Below are 24,039 nucleotides of genomic sequence, written 5' to 3'. Positions count from 1 at the left end.
GCCTCCAACTGCCCATTGTGATTGTTGCTGCTGGTTTATTATGGTTTGTTAACTCCTGCCCAACAGGTATACAGGAAAGGACCCCAAAGGTTGATAAAGCATCTATGGAAGGAAGCTTATGAAGATAAATAGACTCCATCCTTGTTGGTGTAGAGCACTTGCCCAGCATGTGCAAGGCCCTGGATTTTATTCCCAAAACTGCAGAAAAAGGGTGAAAAGATACTATCAGTTCACTTAGCTTTTTTCTGCAAAGTGGTATAGGTTCTGTCTTACCTCGTGACAGGAGCAGTCCCCACACAATACAACTGTGGCTCCCTGATGGCCCCAGCACCCTGCTCTGTTTCCTACAGGACACCTCATGCCCTGCACAGGCCTCACCTTCATTGTTGGCCAGTGGATTCCCAAGAATTAGAAGTCCCTTCTTCCAAGGAAACAGATTCTCATCTTTTTACATGAATAATACTTTCTAAGGCTTTCATTTGCTCTTTGCTCATTGATTTAGTAACATGATAGTCACGTGTCCTGTCGCTCACCCTTGGAAGCCACACTTAGGTGGTGGGATGTGTTTGCAGGTGTGGGTACCACCAGCACAGTCTACCTGGCAACATTCTCATCAGCTCAGAAAGAAAGCACAGCTCTTCAGCTGCCATGTCCACCCTCCACCATGCTGACTCAGACCCCTCCCCAGCAGCACCTAATCCCCCTTCATCCTCCACAGACTGCTCAGGAATGAAATCACATAGGCTGTGGCCTTAAGCACATGGCTTCATTGAGTGTGTGTTTAAGGTCCTCCATGCTGGAGCACCTGTCAGTACTTTGTCCTTTTTCATGGCTACATGTTGCTCATCATATGGACGCAGTGTGCTTTTATGTTCCATTTGTCCCAAGTTCTCCCTGACTGATGCCTGTTATAAATCTGCTGCTGTGAACCACCATGCACAGGTTCTTGTGGACATGCTATTCATGCTGTCTATGCTTATGGTGAAGTGGCTGGATCACTTAGTACCTGTGTGATTTGAAGGACTGTCTGGCCCATTCCCACACTGGCAGGACCATTTCCATGTCAGTTGCCGGCTTCAGAGGGTCCTGACTTCTCCACACCCCACAGCCTTTGCTCTCAGACCTGGGAAGTACAGTCTGGTGGTCTGGAGTGGTTTCTCTAATGACTCTGATATCTATGACCTCGGGTACCTTCTCATATGTTTATTGGCTATTTCTTTTTGCGATGTCTTTGGAAAAATGTCTGTTCAGATCTTTAGCCCATTTTGTTCATTGGGCTGTAGTCTTTCCTTTATTGTGGCTTAAAGAGTTCTTTGGATAATCAGGTGCAGATCTCCTGTCAGATATGTGATCTGCCAGTATTTTCTCCCATTCTCTGGATTGTTTTCACTCTTGGTGGTTTTTTTAGAAGCACACGGATTTTTAAATTTTTTTTCTCTTTCTCTTTGTGATAGTAGAGATTGAAACCAGGGGTGATCTATCACTCAGCTACATCTCTAGCCCTTTTTGTTTCTTATTTTGAGACACAGTCTTACAAAGTTGCCCAGGTTGACCTCAAACTTGGAACCTTCCTGCCTCAGCTTCCTGAGTAGCTGGGATTACAGGTGTGCTCCACCACTCCTAGGAAGGTTTTAACTTTTGGTGAAATTCAATGTGTCTAAATTCTTTTTTCTTTTGTTGCTAGTACTTTTGACATCAAAGAATCTAATGCTAAATTCTAGGTCATCAAGATTTACCTGTGTCTTCCTCTAAAAGGTTTTTGTTTTGTTTTGCTTTTGGCACCAGTGTTAAACCTAGGACCATATACTAAGCATGTGCTCTGTCATGGAGCAACCCCCTCTGAAAGCTCTAGTGTGTTAGTTCTTAACATTAATTCCTTTTTCTATGTGGTATGAGGTAAGGGTCCAGGTACATTCTCTTGCATGTGGAGATCCAGGTGTTTCAGACCATTTGAGGAAGGCACTGTACTTCACCCCTTGAGTGATCTTGGCACTCTTATCAAAAAGTCTGTTGACCGCAGCTGTGAGGGTTCACCTCACATCTGTCCATGTCTCCAGTGCCATTTCGTTCAAGTAGGTCGTAAAATTTAGAAGCATGTATTTTCCTGATTCATTATCCTCTTTGACATTGTTTGCTCTTCTGGATCCCTTGGGATTCCATATGAATTTTGGAATCAGTTTGTCAATTTCTGCAAGGAAAGCAGCTGGGATTCTGACAGGGATGGCTTTGAATCTGTAGGTCAGTTTGGGGAGTGTTGACCTCTTAAAAATGTCACATCTCATGGTCTCTGAACCTAGAATGTCTCCCCATTTATATTGGTCTTTAATTTCTTTCAACAATGGTTTGCGGTTTGCAAATAGTGAGGTCTGCATTTCTTTTGTGAAATTTATTCCTAAGTTCTTTATTCCTTTGCTATTGTGACCAATTATATTCTCAGGGCTGAGGTTGTGATGCAGTGGTAGAGCGCTTGCCTAGCACATACGAGACACTGGGTTTGATCCTCAGCACCACATAAAAAAATAAAAAAAGTAAAGATATTAGGGCTCTATCTGAAGTGTGAGGAGTAAAGATTTGTTCCCATGATGTAGGCTCCCTATTTACCTCTCTTATTGTTTCTTTTGCTGAGAAAAAACTTTTTAGTTTGAGTAAGTCCCATTTGTTGATTGTGTTCATCTACAACTAAAAAAATTTTTTTAAAATTATTTTCTCAATTTTGTTTTCAGATTGTTCATCACTAGCACTTGGAAACAGGGCTACACCTCATCTCTGTGACCTGCAGCTTGGCAGGCTTGTTTCTTGGCTCTAGCAGAGCATACATGGGAGAATAGTTTCTTTGAGGTTTCAATGTAGGTGAACATGTTATCTGCCTTTGAGGATAGTACTTCCTTTCCAATCCCAACACATTTTTTTTCCTTTTTCATGCCTAATTGTCCCGGATAGCAACTCTGGGACTGACAAAGGAGTGAAATTGGTCATCCTGGTCTTGTTCTTGGAGTTTTGTCTGATACGTGTTCTGCATCTATTAAAATGATTGTGTCACTTTTTTTCTATTGGTGTGATGTATTCATGTTTTTAAGTCTGTATATGTGACACTAGAAATTGGACCCAGGGGTGCTTTATCTCTGAGCCACATTGTCAGCACTTTTTGTTTTTCATTTTGAGACAGAGCCTCACTAAGTTGCTGAATCTAGCCTCCAACTTTTGATCCTCCTGCCTCAGCCTAGCCAGCTGCTGGGATTACAGGCATGTGTCACCACACCAGGCTTATTAACTGATTTTTGATGCTAAAACATGGTTTTATTCCTGGGATAAATCTCACTTCCCCATGGTCTATAACTTTTTATTTATTGCTAGTTAATGTTTTCTTTTATCCTTTTAAATGTCAAAAAGTATCTGTTGTTAGTTCACCCAGTGTTTTGTACTGATTACTGAAACTTTTTTTTTTTTTGTAAAAATGTGAACCCAAAGAAGAAAAGTGTTTTGTTTCTTGGTGAAGCATCAGAAGGAGAATTGTAGTGTCAGTGGTGTTTGAGGGCAGCTCAGGATATAAAACATACAACGTAGTAAAGTTTTCCTCATCTTGCTTTTGGTATTTTTCTTTGCAGGCAAGTCTAAGAGAAATATAGAAGCTGGCAGTGAGCTGGGAGGGCATGTGACTTGGGGTTGTTGGGGTATGTTCATTCGTATGTGTGCATCTTCAAATCTCTGGCACCTCACATATGGAACCAGGCCACAGGGGAATGGATATGCTCTAGGAAACATTAAGTATTTTACATTTTCTGTTCTTTTTCTTTTTGCAGTATGAGGATGAAACCTAGGGCCTCTGATAAGCTAAACTCCCCCTTTATCAGGGGGATATCCCAAGCCTCTCTTCGGTGTGTTTTTTTTTTTTTTTTTTGGAGGCACTATAAAGCTAGCTTCAGTAGATTTCTGAAATGCTATTGGGTGCTAACTTATGTCATTAAAAAATAAATCAGTAAAATCTTCTAAATTCTCTCTTTTTAATTCATTTTCTTTTAGTCTCGGATCAGTGTCCTAGAGGGAGTCTCTTGTCATGATTTGCAGAAATTTGGCAGCCTTGTGTCTGCTGTGATCACCAAGTCCTGGCCCAGCAACAACAGAGAAGGCCTGGATGAGATTCTTGAATACCTGCTTACGGGGCCAGATGTGAAGCAGCTCTTCAAATTGTACGGTGCGTGCAGGGCTGGTTGGAGTTGCTGTCCTTCCTTGGGCAATAGAACAGGGCAAGGTACTTGACCTGATCCTCAGCCTGCATGTGCTGAGGTTTGGTAAAGGCAGGATGGGCAGAGATGCCCAGGCAGGTGATAGGCATAAAGAGCATCTAGCACCAGAGCCATTTTCTGCTGAGTGCCTGCTGAATACCTGCTCCTGGGGGGACACACTGTCCTTGAAGCAGCCCCTTGAAAGTCCCCAAGGCCCATGATTTCCAGTTGAGGGAATGGAAGTGCCCAGGGCAGGTTGCTTACCCAGGGTGTTGGAGACTTACTATTTCAAAGATAACAAGTGTTTGGAACTCAAATCCAAGCCCAGCTTGCCTCCCTGTGAAGCCCATCTGTCACAGGTTGAGACTAATATTGATAACTAACAAAACATGAAGTGACTCTTCAGCCATTGCCTTCCCAGGTGTTGTGCATTGATTGCCCTGGAAATGATGGTGCAGGTTTATGCATAAAATTGCTAGATTCAGATCTTGTAGTGGAAAAACTCTGGGTGTGGCAATAAAAACCCAGGGCAGATGATTGTTTGAGCCAAACCAGTTGTGTCCTTCCATGCCAGGAGACAAATAGGAGTAGCATGTGGTCCTGAAGGTGGCTGCTGTGTGCACGGGCCATAGCAGTCTGCTGGGGAAGACTATATCGTGTTACACTCCACATACTCAGCAGTATGCATCTAAGGCTCCTCCTTGTCTTTTCCTGGCTTCATTGTTCTGTTACTTTTATAACTGAGCAAAGCTCCCTTGTCTGGATGTGCCTGGGTTGGTCCATTCTCCCCTGAAGTTCATCTCAGCTGTGTCCATGTTTTTGTAATTATGAATGAAAGTCTGTATGTGTGAAGCTGGGGACTGAACCAGGGCCTCATGCCTACGAGCCTAGCACCCCACCATCAAGCTGCATCCCAGCTCTCTGCTATCTTTGTTTTTAATGGTAAAGATAAACTTGCTCTTCTCATACTACTCTATGGGCCTCATATTACTGTGAGATAAATAGTCTGGCAGTTAAACTAAGCACATTTTAAATTGTTGCCCTCTAAGTTGTTCCAAAAGCTCATGTTCCAGGTTTTGATCCTCAGACAGGCATAGGCAGAGCATGAAGCTTCAGCGTGGATCTGTCTCCTTCCTTGGTGTTATGCAGATGCTTCACTGCACCCATGGAGTGGCCTCTTATGTATGAGCTTGTCCTGTTGCAGTTTATTTTTGTACTACTGCAGGGATTCCCAAGACAGGTGAATTTCAAAGGACATCATGTGCAGTCCAAGAAATATGTTCACTGTAGCATGGACTCAGGCCTTCAACCTTGAGCACTGTGGTTCTCCTGGCTGACTTTGGCCATTGGGAGGGTCTTGTCCTCCCAGTCAGGAGATGCACTAGGGTAAGACCTGAACCTCACAGGTACATGCACAGATGAATGAGGCATCAGCACATCTGGAAACAAAACTCACTGCTGCCGGAGCCACGTGGGCATGGGGCTGGTGTGAGGTTCTAAAAACAAGGAGAGGGGGCTGCCCCCCTCCTTGTTTTTAGAACCTCACACCAGCCGTGGACCATGACTATTCCACGGTTTTGGTACAAGGTTTCTGTAGCTGGTGGAATTGCATTTCTTGTCTTGTCATTAACTTTTCCCCCTTTTCCATTGTGTTTAGTTTGAATTCATCCAGCTCACTGTACTCCTTATCTTCTCAGGGACAGATGAGATGCTCTTAGCCAACATCACAGAGGACGCCAAGAGGTTGATGGCTGCTGCCAGCTCTGTCTTCGCAGAGGTTGCTGGTGATGTCCTGGATGGGTCCATATTGGTTGGACGGTTGGAGCTGATCCTGAAGCACAAAAGTCAGTTTCTGGACCTGTGGCAGTTAGGTGAGCTGAGGCCAGGCTGGTAAGAAGCCCATGTTCACATGTGTGCTGGTTGTCCTTATCCATGCCACTGAGTGGAGGCCTCTCTGTCCTTCTGGTGGTGACTGTGGGGGCACTCCTAGGAAGAGAAAGGGGTGCCATGAAGTTTGTTTCCTTTGGCTGATTTTGTCATTATTTTCCAGAGAGAAAAAATTTTTCATTGCAAGAGAAAAAATGTGACATGGAAGAGACACTGGACTGGAGGATGGATGAAGTCATGTTTCTGAAGAGAGAGAAGAGACAGGTGGACAGCCTCCTGAGGCTGTGTGGGAAGGTGAAGCACCTCGTCCAAGGTACTGCTCCCGCAGTCACGCTGGGCCACCCTCGAGAGCTATGATGGGGACAGAAGCAGGCCACAAATAGTGCGGCCTTATTTGGCAGGGAGAAGCTTTTAAAACATGTTCTTAGCCCAGTTTTCAATGCATTTGCCCAGGGAAGCAGCTTCAGCTTGTACATTCTTGTTGTGTACCTCCACACCCATAGACATCTGCAATTTCCTAGTGTCACTGTCCTGTTCTGGCTACCCATGGAGGAGAGGCGTAGATCTTTCTCCAGTCTGTACCCTGCACATGAGGCTTCTTGCTGCTCTGTCACTCCCAGTGGTGTCCTGAGTTACTGGCTCATTCTTTAGTGTTAGGCCTTCGCCATGGTGTGAACACAGGATTCACAAGCGGACCGTGCCATGGACCATGACTAATCCACGGTTTTGGCACAAGATTTCTGTAGCTGGTGGAATTGCATTTCTTGTCTTGTCATTAACTTTTCCCCCTTTTTCATTGTGTTTAGTTTGAATTCAACCCCGAACTATATCAGCCATATGAGTGGATGTCTCTGAAAAGTCTCCCAGACTAAGGGCTTATTTTCCCTGGTGGGGAGGTGGCCCTCAATCTCCCCTTGCCTCGCAGAGTTGCCTTGTGCCTCCGGGCTGGTAGGACAAGTCCTGCATCCATGGCCTGCACTTGAATCCTGTTTGACAGAGGGTGGCATCTGCTGCTTGCTGGGATGGGGGCACAGGAGGCCAGATACAGAACTGTGCCCCTGCTGTAGGTTGATCATTTGGCTGGGGACAGAGTTTCCTTCAGAGTGCTGCTTGAGTGCTGCATTGGGCCATCAGATGCAGCCTCACTACTGATCCTCTGTGTGAGGTTTACTGTCCTTCCCGGGATGCTCTGGAGAGCTCTCTGGCCCTGGTGTCCTGAAGATGTCATAAAACTGTGCTTGACTGTTGATCTCTTTTCCATCTCCAGGACTGGGCACTGGCAGATCTTTGTCAGCTGGAGATCTAGTCTTAGAACTCTAGGGAGTTCTCATGAATTGGTTTATTGTGGTTTCCTTCTTGCTGGGTTCACATCATCAGCTGCTGGGCCTCCTGGAACAGTTGCCTGATTCTCATAACATCTCTCCTGTTTGGGCTTTGCTTCCTGAGCCTTCTCCTCAACCTTCTTGTGCAGCCTTGGCATTGAACTCTTCATTTCAGCTCTCACATATATTTAATTTGAAGACACTCCCTTTTTTATTTTTATTTTTCTTTCTTTCTTTTTTTTTTTTTTTGGTACCAGGTATTGGTACCAAAAACCCTCTGAACTCTGAATTCAAGTGCACTTAAACACTGAGCCACATCCCCAGCCCTATTTTGTATTTTATTTATTTAGAAATAAAGAAATAAAAAAATAAAAGAAAAAAATTCTTTTTATTGGTTCTTTTTAGTTATACATAGAAATAGAATATACTGGCATAATTTTAAAAGCATGGAATATAATTTGTTCTAATTCATCCCCAGTATTTTTCTTTACCTTAATTTCCTCCCATTCCCTGTTCCCTTCCCTCTACTCTACTGATCATTTTGCTATTTACTTAAGAGTTTTTTAAAATTAGTTTCTTGTGGATATACATGATGGTGAGATTCACTGTGGTATATTCATGGTATATACACACAGGTATATAGGAAATTTAGGTTGCATTCATTCCACTGACTTTTCCTATCCCTTCTCTCCTCCCTTATATTCTTTCATCTTTGTCTACTCTTCTGATCTTACTTTTATTATTTTTAATGACCCCCCCCCTGATTTTGGATTACTTTCCACATATCAGACATAATATTCAACCTTTAACTTTTGGACTGTGGCTTATTTAACTTATGATAGTCTCCATTTTCACTCATTAACCAAAAAAATACCATAAAACCATTTTTCTTTATAACTGAGTAATTGTAACACTCCATTGTGTACATTTACCACATTTTTGAGAGAGAGAGAGAGAGAGAGAGAGAGAGAGAGAGATTTTTTTTTGTAGATGGACACAACACAATGCCTTTATTTTATTTTTTTATATGGTGCTGAGAATCGAACCTGGTCCCACCCGTGCTAGGGGAGTGCTCTACCGCTGAGCTACAATCCCAGCCCCCCACATTTTCTTTATTCATTTGTCCAAGGGCACTGAGGTTGGCTCCATTGCTTATCTATTGTGAATTGAGCTACTATAAACATAGATGTGGTTGAATCACTGTAGTATGCTGATTTTTTTTTTTTGAGATTGCATTTTGTTGGTTCTTTTTAGTTACACATGAGAGTAGAATTCACTTTGATGTAATTGTATAAGCATGGATTATATCTTTTATTGGTGGGCTGAGTAATTTCTTTTTTATTATTATATTCATTTTTTTATTCTACTTAGTTATATATGGTAGCAGAATGCATTTCAATTTATCATACACAACTGGAGTACAACATTTCAATTCTCTGGTTGTATATTTTGTAGAGATGCATCATTTGTGCAATCATACATGTACATAGGGTAATGATGCCCATCTCATTCTACCGTCTTTTCTACCCTCATAACCTCTCCCCAGCCTCCCCTTTGCCCAATCCAAAGATCCTTCATTCTTCCCACGCCCCCCCCCATCATAGATCAGCATCCTCTAAAGGGAGAAAACATTCCACCTTCAGTTTTTTGGGATTGGCTTACTTTGCTTAGCATTATATTCTCCAACTCCATCCATTTACCTACAAATGCTACAATTTTATTCTCTTTTGATGCTGAGTAATATTCCATTGTGTGTGTGTGTGCATGTGTGTGTGTGTGTGTGTGTGTGTATGTGTATACCACAGTTTCTTTATTCATTCATCTTTTGATGGGCCTCTAGGTTGGTTCCACAGTTTAGCTATTGGGAATTCAGCTGCTATAAACATTTTTGTGGCTATGTCACTATACTATGCTGATTCTAAGTCCTTTGGGTGTAGACTGAGGAATAGAATAGCTGGATCAAATGGTGATTCCATTCCAAATTTTCAGAGGAATCTCCTTACTGCTTTCCAAAGTGGATACACCAATTTGCAGTCCCACCAGCAATGTATGAGTGTACCTTTTTCCCCACATCCTTGCCAACACTCATTATTGCTTATATTCTTGATAACTGTCATTTTGATTGGGGTAAGATGAAATCTTAGAGTAGTTTTGATTTGCATTTTTCTAATTACTAAAGATGTTGAACAGTTTTTTTTTATATATTTGTTGATCGATTGTATATCTTCTTCTGAGAAGTGTCTGTTCAGTTCCTTATCCCATTAATTGACTGGGTTGTTTAGGTTTTCTTTCTTTCTTTTTTTCTTTTCTTTCTTTCTTTTTTTTTTTTTGGTATTGAGGTTTTTGAATTATTTCTATATCTTGGAAATTAGTGTTCTATCTGGCATGTGTGTGGTAAAATTCTGCTCCCATACCTCACTGATTGTTTCTTTTGCTGAGAACAAGTTTTTGAGTTTGAATCCATTCCATTTATTGATTCTTGATTTTATTTCTCATGCCTTAAGAGTCTTGTTAAGGAAGTCGGGGCCTAATCTGACATGATGATTTGGGCCTACTTTTTTGTCTGTTAGGTACAGTGTCTCTGGTATAATTCCTAGGTCCTTGATACACTTTGAGTTGAGTTTTATGCATGGTAAGAAATAGAAGTTTAATTTCATTTTGCTACAGAGGATTTCCAGCTTTCCCAGCACCATTTGTTGAAGAGGCTATCCTTTCTGCAGTGTATGTCTTTGGTACCTTTGTCTAGCATGAGAAACCTGTATTTATATGGGTTGGTCTATGTATCTTCTATTCTGTACCATTGGTCTACATGTCTATTTTGGTGCCAATACTAACCTGTTTTTGTTATTATTTTTCTGCAGTATGGTTTAAGGTCTGGTATTGTGATGCCCCCTGCTTCACTTTTCTTGCTAAGGATTGCTTTGGCTATTCTGGGTCTCTTATTTTTTCAAGTGAATTTCATGATTGCTTTTTCTACTTCTATGAAGAATGTCATTGGGATTTTAATAGGAATTGCATTAAAACTATGTAACAGTTTGAGTAGTATGCCCTTTTGACAATATTAACTCTGCCTATCCAAGAGCATGGGAGATCTATCCATCTTCTAAGGTCTTCTCCAATTTCCTTCTTTAGTGTTCTGTAGTTTTCAGGTCTTTCACCTCTTTTGTTAGGTTGATTCACAAGTATTTTGTATTTTTTGAGGCTATTTTGAATGGGGTAGTTTTTCTAATTTCTCTTTAAGTGGATTAATCACTTATGTATAGAAATGCATTTGATTTATGGGTATTGATTTTATATTCTGCTACTTTGCTGAATTAATTTATTAGTTCTCGGAGTTTTCTGGTGGAATTTTTTGGATCTTCTATATATAGAATCATGTTGTTGGGGAAATAGTTTGCGTTTTTCTTTTCTTATGCATATCCCTTTAATTACTTCTGTTTTTTCTGATTGTTCTGCCTAGAATTTCAAGGACTATGTTAAATAGAAGTGGTAAAAGAGGGCATCCCTGTCCTGTTCCAGTTTTTAGAGGGAATGCTTTTATTTATTTATTTATTTTCATTTAGAATGATGCTGGCCTTGGGCTAAACATAGATAGCTTTTACAATGTTGAGGTATGATCCTAATATTCCCAGTTTTTCTAGTGTTTTGAACATGAAAGTGTGCTGTATTTTGTCAAATGCTTTTTCTGCATCTATCGAGATGATCATATGATTCTTGTCCTTAAGTTTATTTATGTGATGTGTTACATTTACTGATTCCATATGTTGAACCAACCTTGCGTCCCTGGGGTGAACCCCATTTGATCATGGTGCACTATATTTTTAATATGTTTTTGTATGAGATTGGGCAGGATTTTATTGAGAATTTTTGTATCTGTTCATCAGGGATATCGGTCTGAAGTTTTCTTTCCTTGATGTGTCTTTGTCTGGTTTTGGTATTAGGGTGATGTTAGCCTCATAGAATGAGTTTGGAAGGGTTTCCTCCCTTTCTGTTTCATGGAATAATTTGAGGAGCACTAATATTATTTCTTCTTAGAAGGTCTTGTAGAACTCGACTGAAAATTCATCTGGTCCTGGGCTTTTCTTGATTGGTAGGCTTTTGATGGTGTTTTCTATTTCCTTGCTTGAAATTGATCTATTTAAATTGTGTATGTCCTCCCGATTCAGATAGAATAGATCATATGTTTCTAGAAATTTTTTGGTGTCATCAAGATCTTCTATTTTATTGGAGTATAAATTTCAAAATAGTTTCTAATAATCTTCTGTATTTCAATAATGTCCATCATGATATTTCCTTTTTCATCAGGAATTTTAGTAAATTGAATTTTCTTTCTCTTTGTTATCCTGGCTAAGGGTTTATTAATTTCATTTATATTTTAGAAGAACCAGCATTTCATTTTGTCAACTTTTTGAATTCTCTCTTCTGTTTTAATTTCATTGTTTTCAGCTCTGATTTTAATTATTTCATGTCTTCTACTACTTTGGGTGTTGAATTGTTCTTCTTTTTCAAGGGCTTTGAGATGTAATGTTAGGTCATTTATTTGTTGACTTTTTATTCTTTTAATGAATGAGCTTACTGCAATCAACTTTCCTCTTAGCACTGCCTTCATAGTGTCCGAAAGATTTTGATATGATGTGTTGATATTCTCATTTACCTCTAAGAATTTTTTTAACTGATCTTTGATGTCTTCTGCTACCCATTTATCTTCTAATATCATATTATTTAGTCTCCAAGTGTTGGAGTAGCTTTTATTTTTTATTTTATTATTGATTTCTGCTTTCATTTCCTTATGATATGATAGAATACAGAGTAGTATCTGTATTTTTTTTTTTTTGCATTTGCTGAGAGTTGCTTTGTGGCCTAATATATGGTCTATATTAGAGATGGGTCTGTGTGCTTCTGAGAAGAAGATGTATTTACTCGATGATTGATGAAATACTCTATATATGTCTGTTATATATAAATCATTTAATTGTATTATTGAGTTCTGTAGTTTCTTTGTTTAGTTTTTGTTTGGAATATCTATCCAGAGGTGAGACAGGTGTGCTAAAGTCACCCAGTATGATTGTGTTGTGATCAATTTCTTCTTGAAATTGAGAAGGGTTTGTTTGATATACATAGAACTTCCATTGTTTGTGGCATAGACATTTATGATTGTTATGTTTTGTTGATATATGGTCCCCTTAAGCTGTGTCAAATGTCCTTCTTCACCTCTTCTGACTACCTTTGGTTTCATGTCCACTTTATCCTTTATTAGAATGGAAACCCCTGCTTGTTTACATGGCCTATGTGAGTGGTATGTTTTTTCCCCATCCTTTCACCTTTCACCTGTGAATGTCTTTTCCTATGAGATGAGTCTCTTGAAATCAGGATGGTTTTGGATTTTTTAATCCAATCTGTAAATCTATGTCTTTTGATTGATGAGTTTAGACCATTCACATTCAGGATTATTATTGAGATATGGTTTGTATTCCTGGTCATTTTGGTTTATTTTTGGTTTTTAAGTTGACTTGGTTTCTCCTTTGATTGGATTTTCCTTTAGTGTGGTTCCTCCTTTTACTGATTTTTATTGTTATTTTTCATTTCTTCCTCATGGAACATTTTGTCAAGAATATTCTGTAGTGTAGGCTTTCTCATTGTAAATTCTTTTAATTTTTATCATGGAAGATTTTTATTCCATCATCAAATCTGAAGCTTAATTTTGCTGGGTAGAAGATTCTTGGTTGGCATCCATTTTCTTTCAGAGCTTGATATACGTTGTTCCAGGATCTCCTAGCTTTGAAGGTCTCAGCTGAGATATCTGCTGAGATCCAAATTGTTTTCCCCCTATATGTAATCTGAAACTTTAATCTTGTGGCTTTTAAAATTCTATCCTTTTTCTATATGCTAGGCATTTTCATTATAATGTGCCTTGGTGTGGATCTGTTGTAATTTTGTATATTTGCTGTCCTGTAAGCCTCTTGTTTTTGATTTTTCCAATTCATTCTTCATGCTTGGGAGATTTCCTGTTATTACTTCATTGAAGAGATTGTGCATTCCTTTGGTTTGTATCTCAGTGCCTTCCCCTATCCCAGTAATTCTTATATTTGGCCTTTTCATGTTTTCCCATAATTCTTGAAGGTTCTCTTTACAGTTTCTCACCATCATCACTATATGGTCAACTTTATTTTCAAGATTATATATTTTGTCTTCATTGCCTAAGGTTCTGTCTTCCAAGTGATTTAGTCTACTGGTGCTTTCTATTAAATTTTTTATTTGGTTTATTGTTTTCCTTCATTTCAAGGATTTCCGTTTTTTTTTTTTCACAGTCTCTATGATTTTCTTGAAGTAACTTTTTGTTACCTGTATTTCCTCTCAATCTCTTTGGTGGAGCAGTCAATTGTTGCTTGTATTTGCTCTTTTAATTCATTCTTTGCTCTGCAGATCATTTTAATTATGTACATTTGGAATGGAATGTCAATGGAATCTATTATTGTATCAGCTTGGTGTGTTTCAAGCACTTTCTTCCCTTGTTTCTTCATGTCGTCCATGTGTCTTCCTCTCTAGCATTGCGGATTCGAGGTATTATAATTTCTAACTTATAATCTTGTAGTGATTACCAATTCCTTGCCTGCAGGAACCTGAAATATGGTCTTGTTGGTCCTGCCTGTTGTCACTAAATGGAAGCCAGGGGAAAAGCCACTGCATGCATCAGCAGATGGAGACATAGCATGGTCGCTCTCCTCCTACCATAGAGTGGGCTGGGGTCGCTGTTGTCTGCTCCACTTCCTTCTGTGTGGCAGAAAGGCTGAGGTCGCTGTCATCTGCTCCTTGTATTTTATTCAGAGACAGAGTCTCACTGAGTTGCTTTGCATCTCGCTTTTGTTGAAGCTGGGTTTGAACTCATGATCCTCCCGCCTCAGCCTCTCAAGCTGCTGGAATTACAGGCATATGCCACCACACCAGCACTTTTTTTTTCTAATTTTTTTTAGTTGTAAACGAACACAGTAAAGGTACTTTATCTTTATGTATTGCTGAGGTTCAAATCAAGTGCCTCACGCACTAGGTGAGCTTTCTACCACTGAGCCACAACTGCAGCCCCTCCCTTTTTTCTTTAAAGATCCATTTATATACTATGCTGTTGTCATGGATCATGGTTGAAGTATCTTATCTTTTGGAGATTATTGGTATTTTTAAAGATTTTTCTTTTCCTTGCATAGTTTTCCACTTCATTCAATTTGCTTCTCTCTGTTGGTTTTTCCCCCTTTCTTTTCTTTATTGCATGCTGAGGATGAAACAAACCTAGCCTTTTCTTTTCTTTTTTTTTATTTGGCACTGAGCATCAAACTCCATGCCTCACACATGCTAGAATACTAGGCAAGCATTCTACCACTGAGCTACATCAGCCCTATTGGGTTTTTGGTATGTTCCCCCTGTTAAAGCTTTTTCTATTCTGGCTGGAGATTTTTGTTTGTCTATGTCTATAAAGACAGTCACCACAAGTGGATTGACAGGCTAAGGGCTTCTGGGCCATGGCCCCTGAGGCTCTGTGGCTGCCCTTGAATTGACTTGGTCCTTGAGGGCTTCTCTTGTGGGCTGGTCACTTTTGCAGCCCCCTGCCTGCTGCCATGTTTCTGGATCCAAGAGGGAGTGTAGGAGGGTGAGCTCCTCTACTCCAGTTCTCCTGCCCTGGTGGCTGTGTGGTCCTCTTGGTTCTTAAATTGAATACTCCCTGTCCTTTGTAACTGCCCAAGACAGGTGTGTGTCTAGAAGTGGCCTCCAGGCCTGAGAGCCCTGCAGGTGGTCCTTCCTGTCCCTTGCCAGGCAGAGGGCAGCCTCCATGGTGGGGATGGACTCTTACCAACTGCTTCTTAAACAGACTTTGAACTCACTTCCTGTTCCCTCTCTGCCTCCTCCAGTCTAGGGTGACCTTAGAAACTAGTGTCCTTGCCTACCAGGAGCTTGTGCTTGGCCTGGCTGAGCTCATGTCTACTGTGGCCTCAGGGTCTGTGTTTTCAGGCCCCAGGAGTATCATTTGGTGTGGTCATCTTTCTACTTCCCAGTGTATGTTGCTATTGGGCTCCTTTTCTACTCTCCTCATTCCTGGTGGTTATGATCTTTGAAAAAGCAATTTCTAATCTGTCACTGGAGACAGATTTGGGAGGAAAGGAGATGGATATGTGTTTCCAATTGTCCTTTCCACACAAGAGCTTACAATCTGTTATTTATCTTGAAAACTGATGAATGAGCCACAGCAGGGTGGAGGGGAGGAGGGATGAATTCTTCCTGTGACAAAAATCCCAGCAATGGTGTTCACTTAGTTTTCTTAAGGCAGTGATTAGAAATACTGGGAAAGTAAAATAAGATGCTACCATGACTAGCAGTTTAACTTCCATGTTTCCTTGTGGTTTCCAAAGTGGATTTTGGAGAGATTGAAGCAAGACACATGGAAGACCTGAATTGCAAAAGACTGAATGAAATCATGAGTTTGAGCCAGCCATTGTCTTCGGCCTGTAAGCAGATGACACACTACAACCTAGGCCCCAAGATCCAGAAAATGGCTGAAAGGATAGACTTACTGACAGACAGCCACATCTTCCAGATCTTCTGGGAAGAAGCAGCAGAGTCATTGAACGATCCCAAAGGGGAATATAAAAGTCAACCCCTTGCACTTACAGAGGCCTATCAGTACTTGTACTCGCCTTGTTACCAAAGGTTCATGAAACTATATGAGGATCTGAAGTCAGGAGATGTCACCTTTGCAGAAATTGATGTCATCTTCAAAGACTTTGTAGATAAATACAATGACCTGACTTTGGACCTCCAGATCATGTGTGAAGTAGACCCCCAGGCCCAGAGGGGCTGGATCTCAGAGCGTGTTGAGCAGATCAAGGAGTACCATAGCCTGCACCAGGCAATCAGCTCAGCCAAAGTCATCTGCAAGGTCAAAAAGGATTTTGGATTGACTGGTGACTTCAGTGTTCTTTACACTTTAATAAACTTTGTAAGTTATTTTCTGGGGACTCCTGTGAGGTGGGGGCCTACCTCAGACTCCTTGGAAGCCCCAGGGATTCTGGGACGGGCAGTGTGGCAGCCCCCCTGAAAGGCTCTGTCTGGGCTGCACTGAGGCTGGAACATTCCATGGCCTGCATTTTTACCTTTGCTTGAGATAGTGTGACTGTTCCTTAGCTAGTGAGTTTTCTTGGGTCGATCTGAGAACCAAAAATTCAGGATAGAGAAACCATACTCTTTCCAGAGGAATCTTATTTCATTAGGTTATAAAAGCACAAAAGGAAATATTTTGTCAATTGTCCAGGTACCTTTCCTAGTTCCAGCAGGAAGTACCAAATGATACATTACTCCTGTCGTAGGTCAGGCCTGAGTTTCTCCTTCCTGTTTTTAGCCTCACATTTTTAAAGTGTGTGTGGCCTATGTTTCAATAGAGACAGGCATGATAGTGCTTAAAATTTAGCTGAGTGTGGAATTGTCTATACCTAATCTTGAAACTTTTAGCACATCTGTTACTCTCACAAACAGAGAAGCCCAGAACTGGCAGGGCTGCTGTGCAGAACAGGTTTCAAAGTCCTTGAAGGCTTCCTCATGGCACTGGGTAACTGTGGACAGTAGCTTCTGCAGTGTAGCAAAGAGGGCCATGGAGGTCATACTATTTTTGGTGCACGAGTGTGTCACACTCTTGCTGTAGCGTCTTCTTGTCCAGGCATGTGGGAAGGCAGGCATGGGTGGTCTCTGGTATAGCCCTCAGCAGAGCTTCATCTTTCAGACTGATGACTTCGAGGCCACCCGTCATGAGAGACTGGACCAGATCAGCCCACAGCTCATCCAGGCCAAGAAGCTGCTACAGGATATCAGTGAGCCCCACTGCCAGTGTCTAGAAGAGCTGGCCCTGCAGAAGGAGCTGGTCAGCTGGCTGCACGAGGCTCTGGGAGGTATGCGGGTAGCTTGGTTTCAAGTGTTTGCCAAGTTTTGTTCCTGAACTTGAGGACATCCTGCCTCAATCACTTGCCTGTGTTAGGTGGGGGGCAGCGTCTGCTTCCAGGAGTTTGCATCAGGGCGGCTTTTCAGAGTTCTGGTTAAAACTGTTTTCTTTTCTGCTCTCTCCATCTTTGGATGCTGGTGTCATTTTCTTCAGTATCTTGACTCCTTTTGTGCCTTCCAACTCATTCTGCTAGAGGACTAGGCAAGCTCTTGCACATAAGGGGATGTTGCTGCAGCAAGCTTGCCGAAGCTGTGCATTTCTCTCCAAGTCTAGGGCTGGGCAGCCTATGTGGTTGTACAGATTAGATAGAGGGTGGGGGAGGGGAGATAAGAAAGGCCAAGTAGATGGAGCAGGAGCAGCACTGGTGCACCACAGAGGCCTGGCAGGACACCTCCTGATAGCATCCAGAACTGTACTGCTTGTACTCCTGAGTCTCCTTTGATGTACAATCTTTGATTGGTAATTAACTCAAGAGAATTATCTCAATTTTTTAAAATAATTAATCATCTACATATTTTTTACCAACTGAACCTGTTTTTGTTTAAGTGATGATGTTTGTGGATTAAAGGAAATAAGGTACACACAAGCCTAGTACAGTGCCTGGGAATTGTTTGGTAAAGGTTAGATGTTGGTCAGCGGTGTCATCATATCCTACAAAAGAAAAGGTATCCTGGAGTCCTAACTGAAGGCAGGAAGTGGAGCAGGCCCTAGATGTTTACTTAGTGTCTATTGATGGCCTCACTAAGGATCATGCCCCAGGTATGAGTTGTGCAGCTTCGTGGAGTTGTTCTGTGCTAGCCCCGTTTCTGTCTCAGGCATCACCGAGCTCCAGGTGTTTGTGGACCTCGCCTCCATCTTGGCTGGAGAAAATGACATTGATGTGGACCGGGTGGCCTGCTTCCATGATGCTGTGCAGGGCTATGCGTCCCTGCTGTATAAGCTGGACAAGAAGGCAGGCTTCAGCGAGTTCATGGAACTGCTGAAAGAACTCTGGAAGGCTCTGCAAAACGACCCTCACCTGCCCAGTAAGCTGGTGAGTCTTGTTCCCGGTTCCAAGGCATGGTGATCTTGCAGCCCCAGGGAACTGCTCTGCTTTGAGGGCACATGGGCAGCCATTTAAACTGATGTTGAAAACCAGGTTTTCTTCATAAATGGAAATGCCTTTTTTGTCTTGGGTTTGAAGAGAGCTATGGAACTGCATGTCAAGAGTACTCTCCACCCTACAAGACAGGAGTGGAAAGGGCACAATAGGAAGTGTAAAAGAGAGTGTACAGTGGTTTTCTCTGAATGGTAGTAATTGTCCTTTATTTTATTACTTTTGGGTATTTTTCGCAATTGATATTGATTAATTTTTTATCAGAAAAAATAAACATTTAAGTAAATTGCCTGTACCAGAGTCTTAGTTAACCAGCACTACACAACTCACCCAATGAGCAGAGATGTCCAGAGGCCTACACCCTACTCAGGACAGCTGGTCCTACATGTGATTGGAGGGTGGGGAGATAGACAGTTTTCCTGCTAGAAGCTCACATTCTCTTAAAATTTTCCTAAGTTGTTCTGGCCATGCTCAGGGTCCATGGCAGGACATTAAGAACTTAGGGCTCCTGTTCAGTCAGGCATCTTTCCTCAGAGGGCCTTTGTTCTGAGAACACAGCAGGATGGTGGCCTCCCACCTGGCTGCATGTCCTGTGGCCATCCACCCAATCACCCATAAGTGCAGGCCACGTGCACTCCATGTGTCAGCTAGGAACCAGGCACCAGTGCATCTACACTGAGTGGCCAGGGTCCTTGGGGACCAAGCAGGGTCCTGAGGGATCAGGCAGAGGCACCTGACAGCCTTAGGCATTGGGTGAGCAGCTACACCCAGAGCCCTGGAGGAGAGTGGCTGGAGTTTGCCCAGCAAGGGCAGAGGCAGGAGGAGGACATCCAGGAAGATAGTCATTCGAACCCTGGCCCATGTTCTCTACTTTTGTCCCAATAGCGAGATTCTGCCAGGAACTTGGAGTGGCTGAAGACAGTGAAGGAAAGCCATGGATCCATTGAGCTCTCGTCCCTGTCCTTGGCCACAGCAATCAACAGCAGAGGCATCTATGAGATCAGGGCACCCACAGGTGACCAGAAGGTGAGCCCTCCCAGATTCCAGGTGCACTGTTGGTGGCACGCACTGGCCTGCTGCAGAGTCAGGGTTTCAGCCACTAGAAAATGACCTCTAAACATGTTGTGCCTCCCAGATCTCCCCAGATGCCATCTTGCACCTGATCCTCCCTGGGGGTCACAGTGGCCTAGAGCCAGATCGCTCCTACACTTTGGAAGAGCTGAGGGATCTTTTAAACAAGCTGATGCTGATGTCTGGCAAGAAAGACCACAAGAGTATGGAAGTGGAGAGGTTTTCTGAGGTGAGCAGGTGCCCTGTTGCCTCAGGCTGGGCATGCAAACGGAAATAGGCAGGGGTTGGCCTCTGGTGGACAGAGTGGTTCCAGAGAGTGGAGCTTGTGGGTCTGCAGGGTGCACCTTGCGTGGAGTCACATCTGAGATGGGACAGGCCCTGGGGCCATCAGCTCCTCCAAAAGAGCTGATGGATTAACCATCTGTCACCAACCAGTGGTGACAGATGGTTAATCCACTGCATTTAACAGGAGGTGACCAGGTAGATAGTTCTTAGGAAGAAGTATGAATGGCTTCATTTACTTTGTAAACTGGCAAAATCAAAAATCTCAAGATTCTAATGGGCACTCTTCATCAAAACTAAAGTAACCAGGGCTGGGATTGTGGCTCAGCGGTAGAGCGTTGGCCTAGCACGGGCGGAACCCCGGTGCGATTCTCAACACCACATAAAAATAAAGGCATTGTGTTGTGTCCATCTACACCTAAAAAATAAATATTAAAAAAAAAGTAATCAAGCCAGGTGTGGTGGCACATGCTTGTAACACCAGTGACTCAGGAGGTTGACACAGGAGGATTGCAAGTTAAAAGCCAGCCTCAGCAGCTTAGTGAGATCTTGTCTCAAAATAAAAAGGGCTGGGGACATAGCTCAGTGGTAGACTACCCTGGATTCAATCCCCAGTACTGAAAAAAATCTGAAGTAATTGTTGACACAGGTTATTGATTTATATAATAGTCTCTCTCATGTAAAGTTTCTTTTCTTACAGTTTATTTGTACTTCACAATTGACATTTTTTTTTTCCCCAGTGCTGGATACAGGGCCAGGGCCTGGCACATACTAGGCAAGTGCTCTACCACTGAGCACAGCCCGGCCCACAGTGGACATTCTTATCTGCCACTTGATCACTTCCCAAAGATGGGAGCCCACTCCTTAGGCTGATCGTGTTTCCCAGTGACCCTAAGGGAGGAGTGAACCCAAGCCCCTTCAATTAGAACCTGTGTGTGTCTAGATCGGCACATCCCCCTCCAGTAGTTCACTGTGACATCTGCCTTATGCCCCTGTTTCCCCCAGTTATTCTGCCACGTGCAGCGGCTTGTGCAAGCCTTCCTGAACCTGTACTCTGCGGGAAACATGCTGTTCCGGACCTGGACTGCCGAGGTCTACTGCTGCCCCAGGAATGGCGTCTCCATCTGCATGGACTTCCACTTGGAGTTGGTAAGCCAGCTGACAGAGAGTGGGGACGTCACCCAGCTCCTGGAAGCCCTCTGCAGGCAGATGGAGCACTTCTTGGATGACTGGAAGGAGTTCGTGAGCAGTAAGCGCAGAGAGCACTTCTACCTCAACTTCTACACAGCCGAGCAGCTGGTCCTCCTGAGCACCGAGCTCAGGAAGCAGAGTCCCAGCGAAGCTGCCCTCATGATGCTGTCCTTCATCAAAGACAATTGCACCCCAGCTGACATCTTAAGGGTCACCGAGGGGTTCAATGAGGCCCCCAGACACCACATGAGGACAGTGATGGAAGAATTACCACCATTGCAATCCGCTGAGATCAGCCTGGTGACCAAGCTGAGGGTCATCATGAAACAGTCCCTGGAGTGCATGAGTGTCTTTCTGCCTGGCTGCCTGGACCTGGAGGCTTTGGGCCATTGTCTGGCTCACCTGGCCAGGATGGGCGGGCCTCCTGTGGAGCGGTCTCTTCCTGTGGGCCTGCAGGCTGGCCAGCCCAACCTGGTCATATGTGGCCACTCTGAGGTGCTGTTGGCTGCCCTGGCTATCTACATGCAGGCCCCAGGCCAGCCCCTGCCCACCTTCGATGAGGTGCTACTCTGTACCCCAGGGACCACGGTTGAGGAGGTGGCCCTGCTCTTGCACCACTGCCTGGCCCCGGTTTCCCAGGGGCACAAGGTCTACAGCCTGCTGTTTGCGGACCAGCTGAGCTATGAGGTGGCCTGCCAGGCAGAGGCCCTCTTCCACAGCCTGTGCACACAGTGTCCCCGGGAGGACTACCAGCTAGTACTGGTCTGTGATGCAGCACGGGAGTGCTGTTACCTGCCCTCAGCCTTCAGCCAACACAAAGTCCACGTCATCCCCCAGGCGCCCCTCCATGCCATCCAGGCCTACTTGGCACATCACTACCGGGTCCCAGCACAGACCTTGTCAGCGGCAGCTGTGTTCAGAGACCGGATGTGTGTGGGGATCGTGGCCTCAGAGAGAGCAGGACTTGGTAATGAGAGTGCTGGGATGGGCAGGCAGTCCCTGAGGGCTTCCTAGTGTCCCCTTTCTCTGTAGCAGAGGGCACCTCAGCTGACAACCCTCTGCAGGTGGGAAAGTGAGTCTCAGGAGGGTCTGACTCCCTGTGGTCAGTGCTTCCCCTAGAAGGAGCCCCCTTTCCATCCAGGTTGCAGTTCCTGGAAGCCCTGATCCTCTCCTTGCATGGACTTCTCTGCAGGTCACTTTTTTCCTGCATAACCTCCTTTGACCTATTCCGGGTTGTGTTGGTGTGAGCAGAAGAGGCACAGCTGCTCTAGCTCCAGGAGAAGAGTGCCTTTGCACCTTCCCTTTAGTCACTGTCATGTTTCCTTGGAAAGAGGTGGTGACTTCAATTCTGTTGACTTCAACCTGTGAGCATCACTGTGCCCTGTCCAGATACAACCTGTTCTCTCCCCCACTGGGGGACATGCCTCTGCTTTTACTTTATTACACTTCCACCATTGTCATCATGGGGAATTTGAGGATGCTGGGTGGGTGACAGCTAGGGACTCTGACTTCATGGTGGAGTTGTGCTCTAATATGATGTTCCGTTGCATCAGTTTTGAATTTTATATAGAGAAGTAACTTTTTAATTTTTTTTAGCTGGGGATTTACCCCAAGGGTGCCCTACCCCAGCATTTTTCATTTTTAATTTTGAGATATGGTCTCACTAAGTTGTTTAGGGCCTTACTAGGTTACTGAGGCTGACCTTGAACTTACAATCATCCTATCTTGGCCTTCCAAGCTCCTGGGATTATAGGCATGTGCCACTGCTCCTGGCTGAGAAGTAATTTCTAATCTCTCTGGAATCTGTTCCTCTTGATCCATAGGCTTAGGATCTAATTTCCTTGTTTTAACGTTCTAGGAAAATCTCTCTATGTGAAGAGATTGCATGAAAAATTGAAAAAGAAGTTAAACAGTGAAGAGGTGCCTTTAAAGATTGTTCGGTTGACTGACGCTCAGGTGGATGAGGGCCAGATCCTGGGCTCCCTCCTGTCTTTCTGGGATGTTCAGTATTGGAAAACGCCCATGATATTCCACTTTGATGTGACTGCTTCGGTAAGTGCCCACATGGCAACTGAATGGCCACATCAGAAGGCTCACATTCCCAGGGCCCCATCTGCTTCTCCTTGAATGAAGAGTCCCTTCCTTCTATACTTGCCTGTAGTCAGTACTCTTCTCCCAAGGAAGAAGTCAGGAGGGTCCTGTGGGTTGGGAGGAATGGTTGGCAATTGTGTATTTTCAAACCCATGCTTCTCTGTCTTTAGGTACAGACTGGAACTTGGGTCTTTCTTTTCAAGATCCTCATTTTACAATACCTAATGGATATAAGTGGGAAAATGTGGCTTCGGAACCCATGCCATTTATATATCATTGAAATTACAGAAGGAAATTCAGTACTGCCAAAGAGGTCTACAAAGCTGGTATGTACCCAGGGCATTTTCAGGTGGTCATGGCACACCTTTGATTCTGTGGCTTGAAGCCTGGTTGACACATCTTGGTTGTTTTGCACTTTCACCTTAGGGTAGCTGTGAGTACATGTTAGGGGAAATACATGCTTGGACTTAGATCTTAATGATGTCTAGAATGAGAATACTCTCATGTTGATTGGTAGCATCTTGGATTCATCTGGATATGTCAGATTGGTTCCTATATCTGGGGTTGAATTCCAGGGGTGCTGAGTGTGGAGCATTTCTCTGTTGATGGCCACTGTCTCCCTTACTGCCAGTGAAGAAGACAGTGAGACGTCATTCATGGAAACCTGTTAGCTGGTGGGGGTTCTATTGTTACAAATGTGTTCATGCTTGGCGAAGAGATCAAGTCACAGGACTGGATATAGCTTTATGGTTCATAATGCAGATGCCATAGTTGAGCTTCTGTAATGCTCTAACATGCAGATGCCAGCCTCTGTGAACAAGAGGCTGCAGAAAGCCACATGCATTCAAGTGATTGTTTTCATAAAGGTCTATCCACAGGAGACCACGTGGAAGGTTAACA

At 43.4% G+C, this 24,039-nt stretch overlaps 1 protein-coding gene across 1 annotated transcript in view; it reads left to right on the top strand.

Annotated features, from left to right (window-relative positions):
• Positions 1–24,039, top strand: part of LOC144251287 (E3 ubiquitin-protein ligase RNF213-like) — an 89,965-nt gene that overhangs the window by 17,534 nt on the left and 48,392 nt on the right. Inside the window, exons 12-22 of the mRNA XM_077794324.1 lie at positions 4,021–4,192; positions 5,921–6,094; positions 6,274–6,423; positions 15,829–16,415; positions 17,193–17,358; positions 18,224–18,441; positions 19,390–19,530; positions 19,640–19,804; positions 20,863–22,015; positions 22,907–23,100; positions 23,310–23,465. Coding sequence (XP_077650450.1) covers positions 4,021–4,192; positions 5,921–6,094; positions 6,274–6,423; positions 15,829–16,415; positions 17,193–17,358; positions 18,224–18,441; positions 19,390–19,530; positions 19,640–19,804; positions 20,863–22,015; positions 22,907–23,100; positions 23,310–23,465 — 3,276 coding nt within the window. The remainder of the gene's footprint in view (positions 1–4,020; positions 4,193–5,920; positions 6,095–6,273; positions 6,424–15,828; positions 16,416–17,192; positions 17,359–18,223; positions 18,442–19,389; positions 19,531–19,639; positions 19,805–20,862; positions 22,016–22,906; positions 23,101–23,309; positions 23,466–24,039) is intronic.

Source organism: Urocitellus parryii (assembly GCF_045843805.1).
Source record: "Urocitellus parryii isolate mUroPar1 chromosome 13 unlocalized genomic scaffold, mUroPar1.hap1 SUPER_13_unloc_1, whole genome shotgun sequence".
Lineage (NCBI taxonomy): Eukaryota > Metazoa > Chordata > Mammalia > Rodentia > Sciuridae > Urocitellus > Urocitellus parryii.
This window is presented reverse-complemented; position numbering and strand designations above follow the sequence as displayed.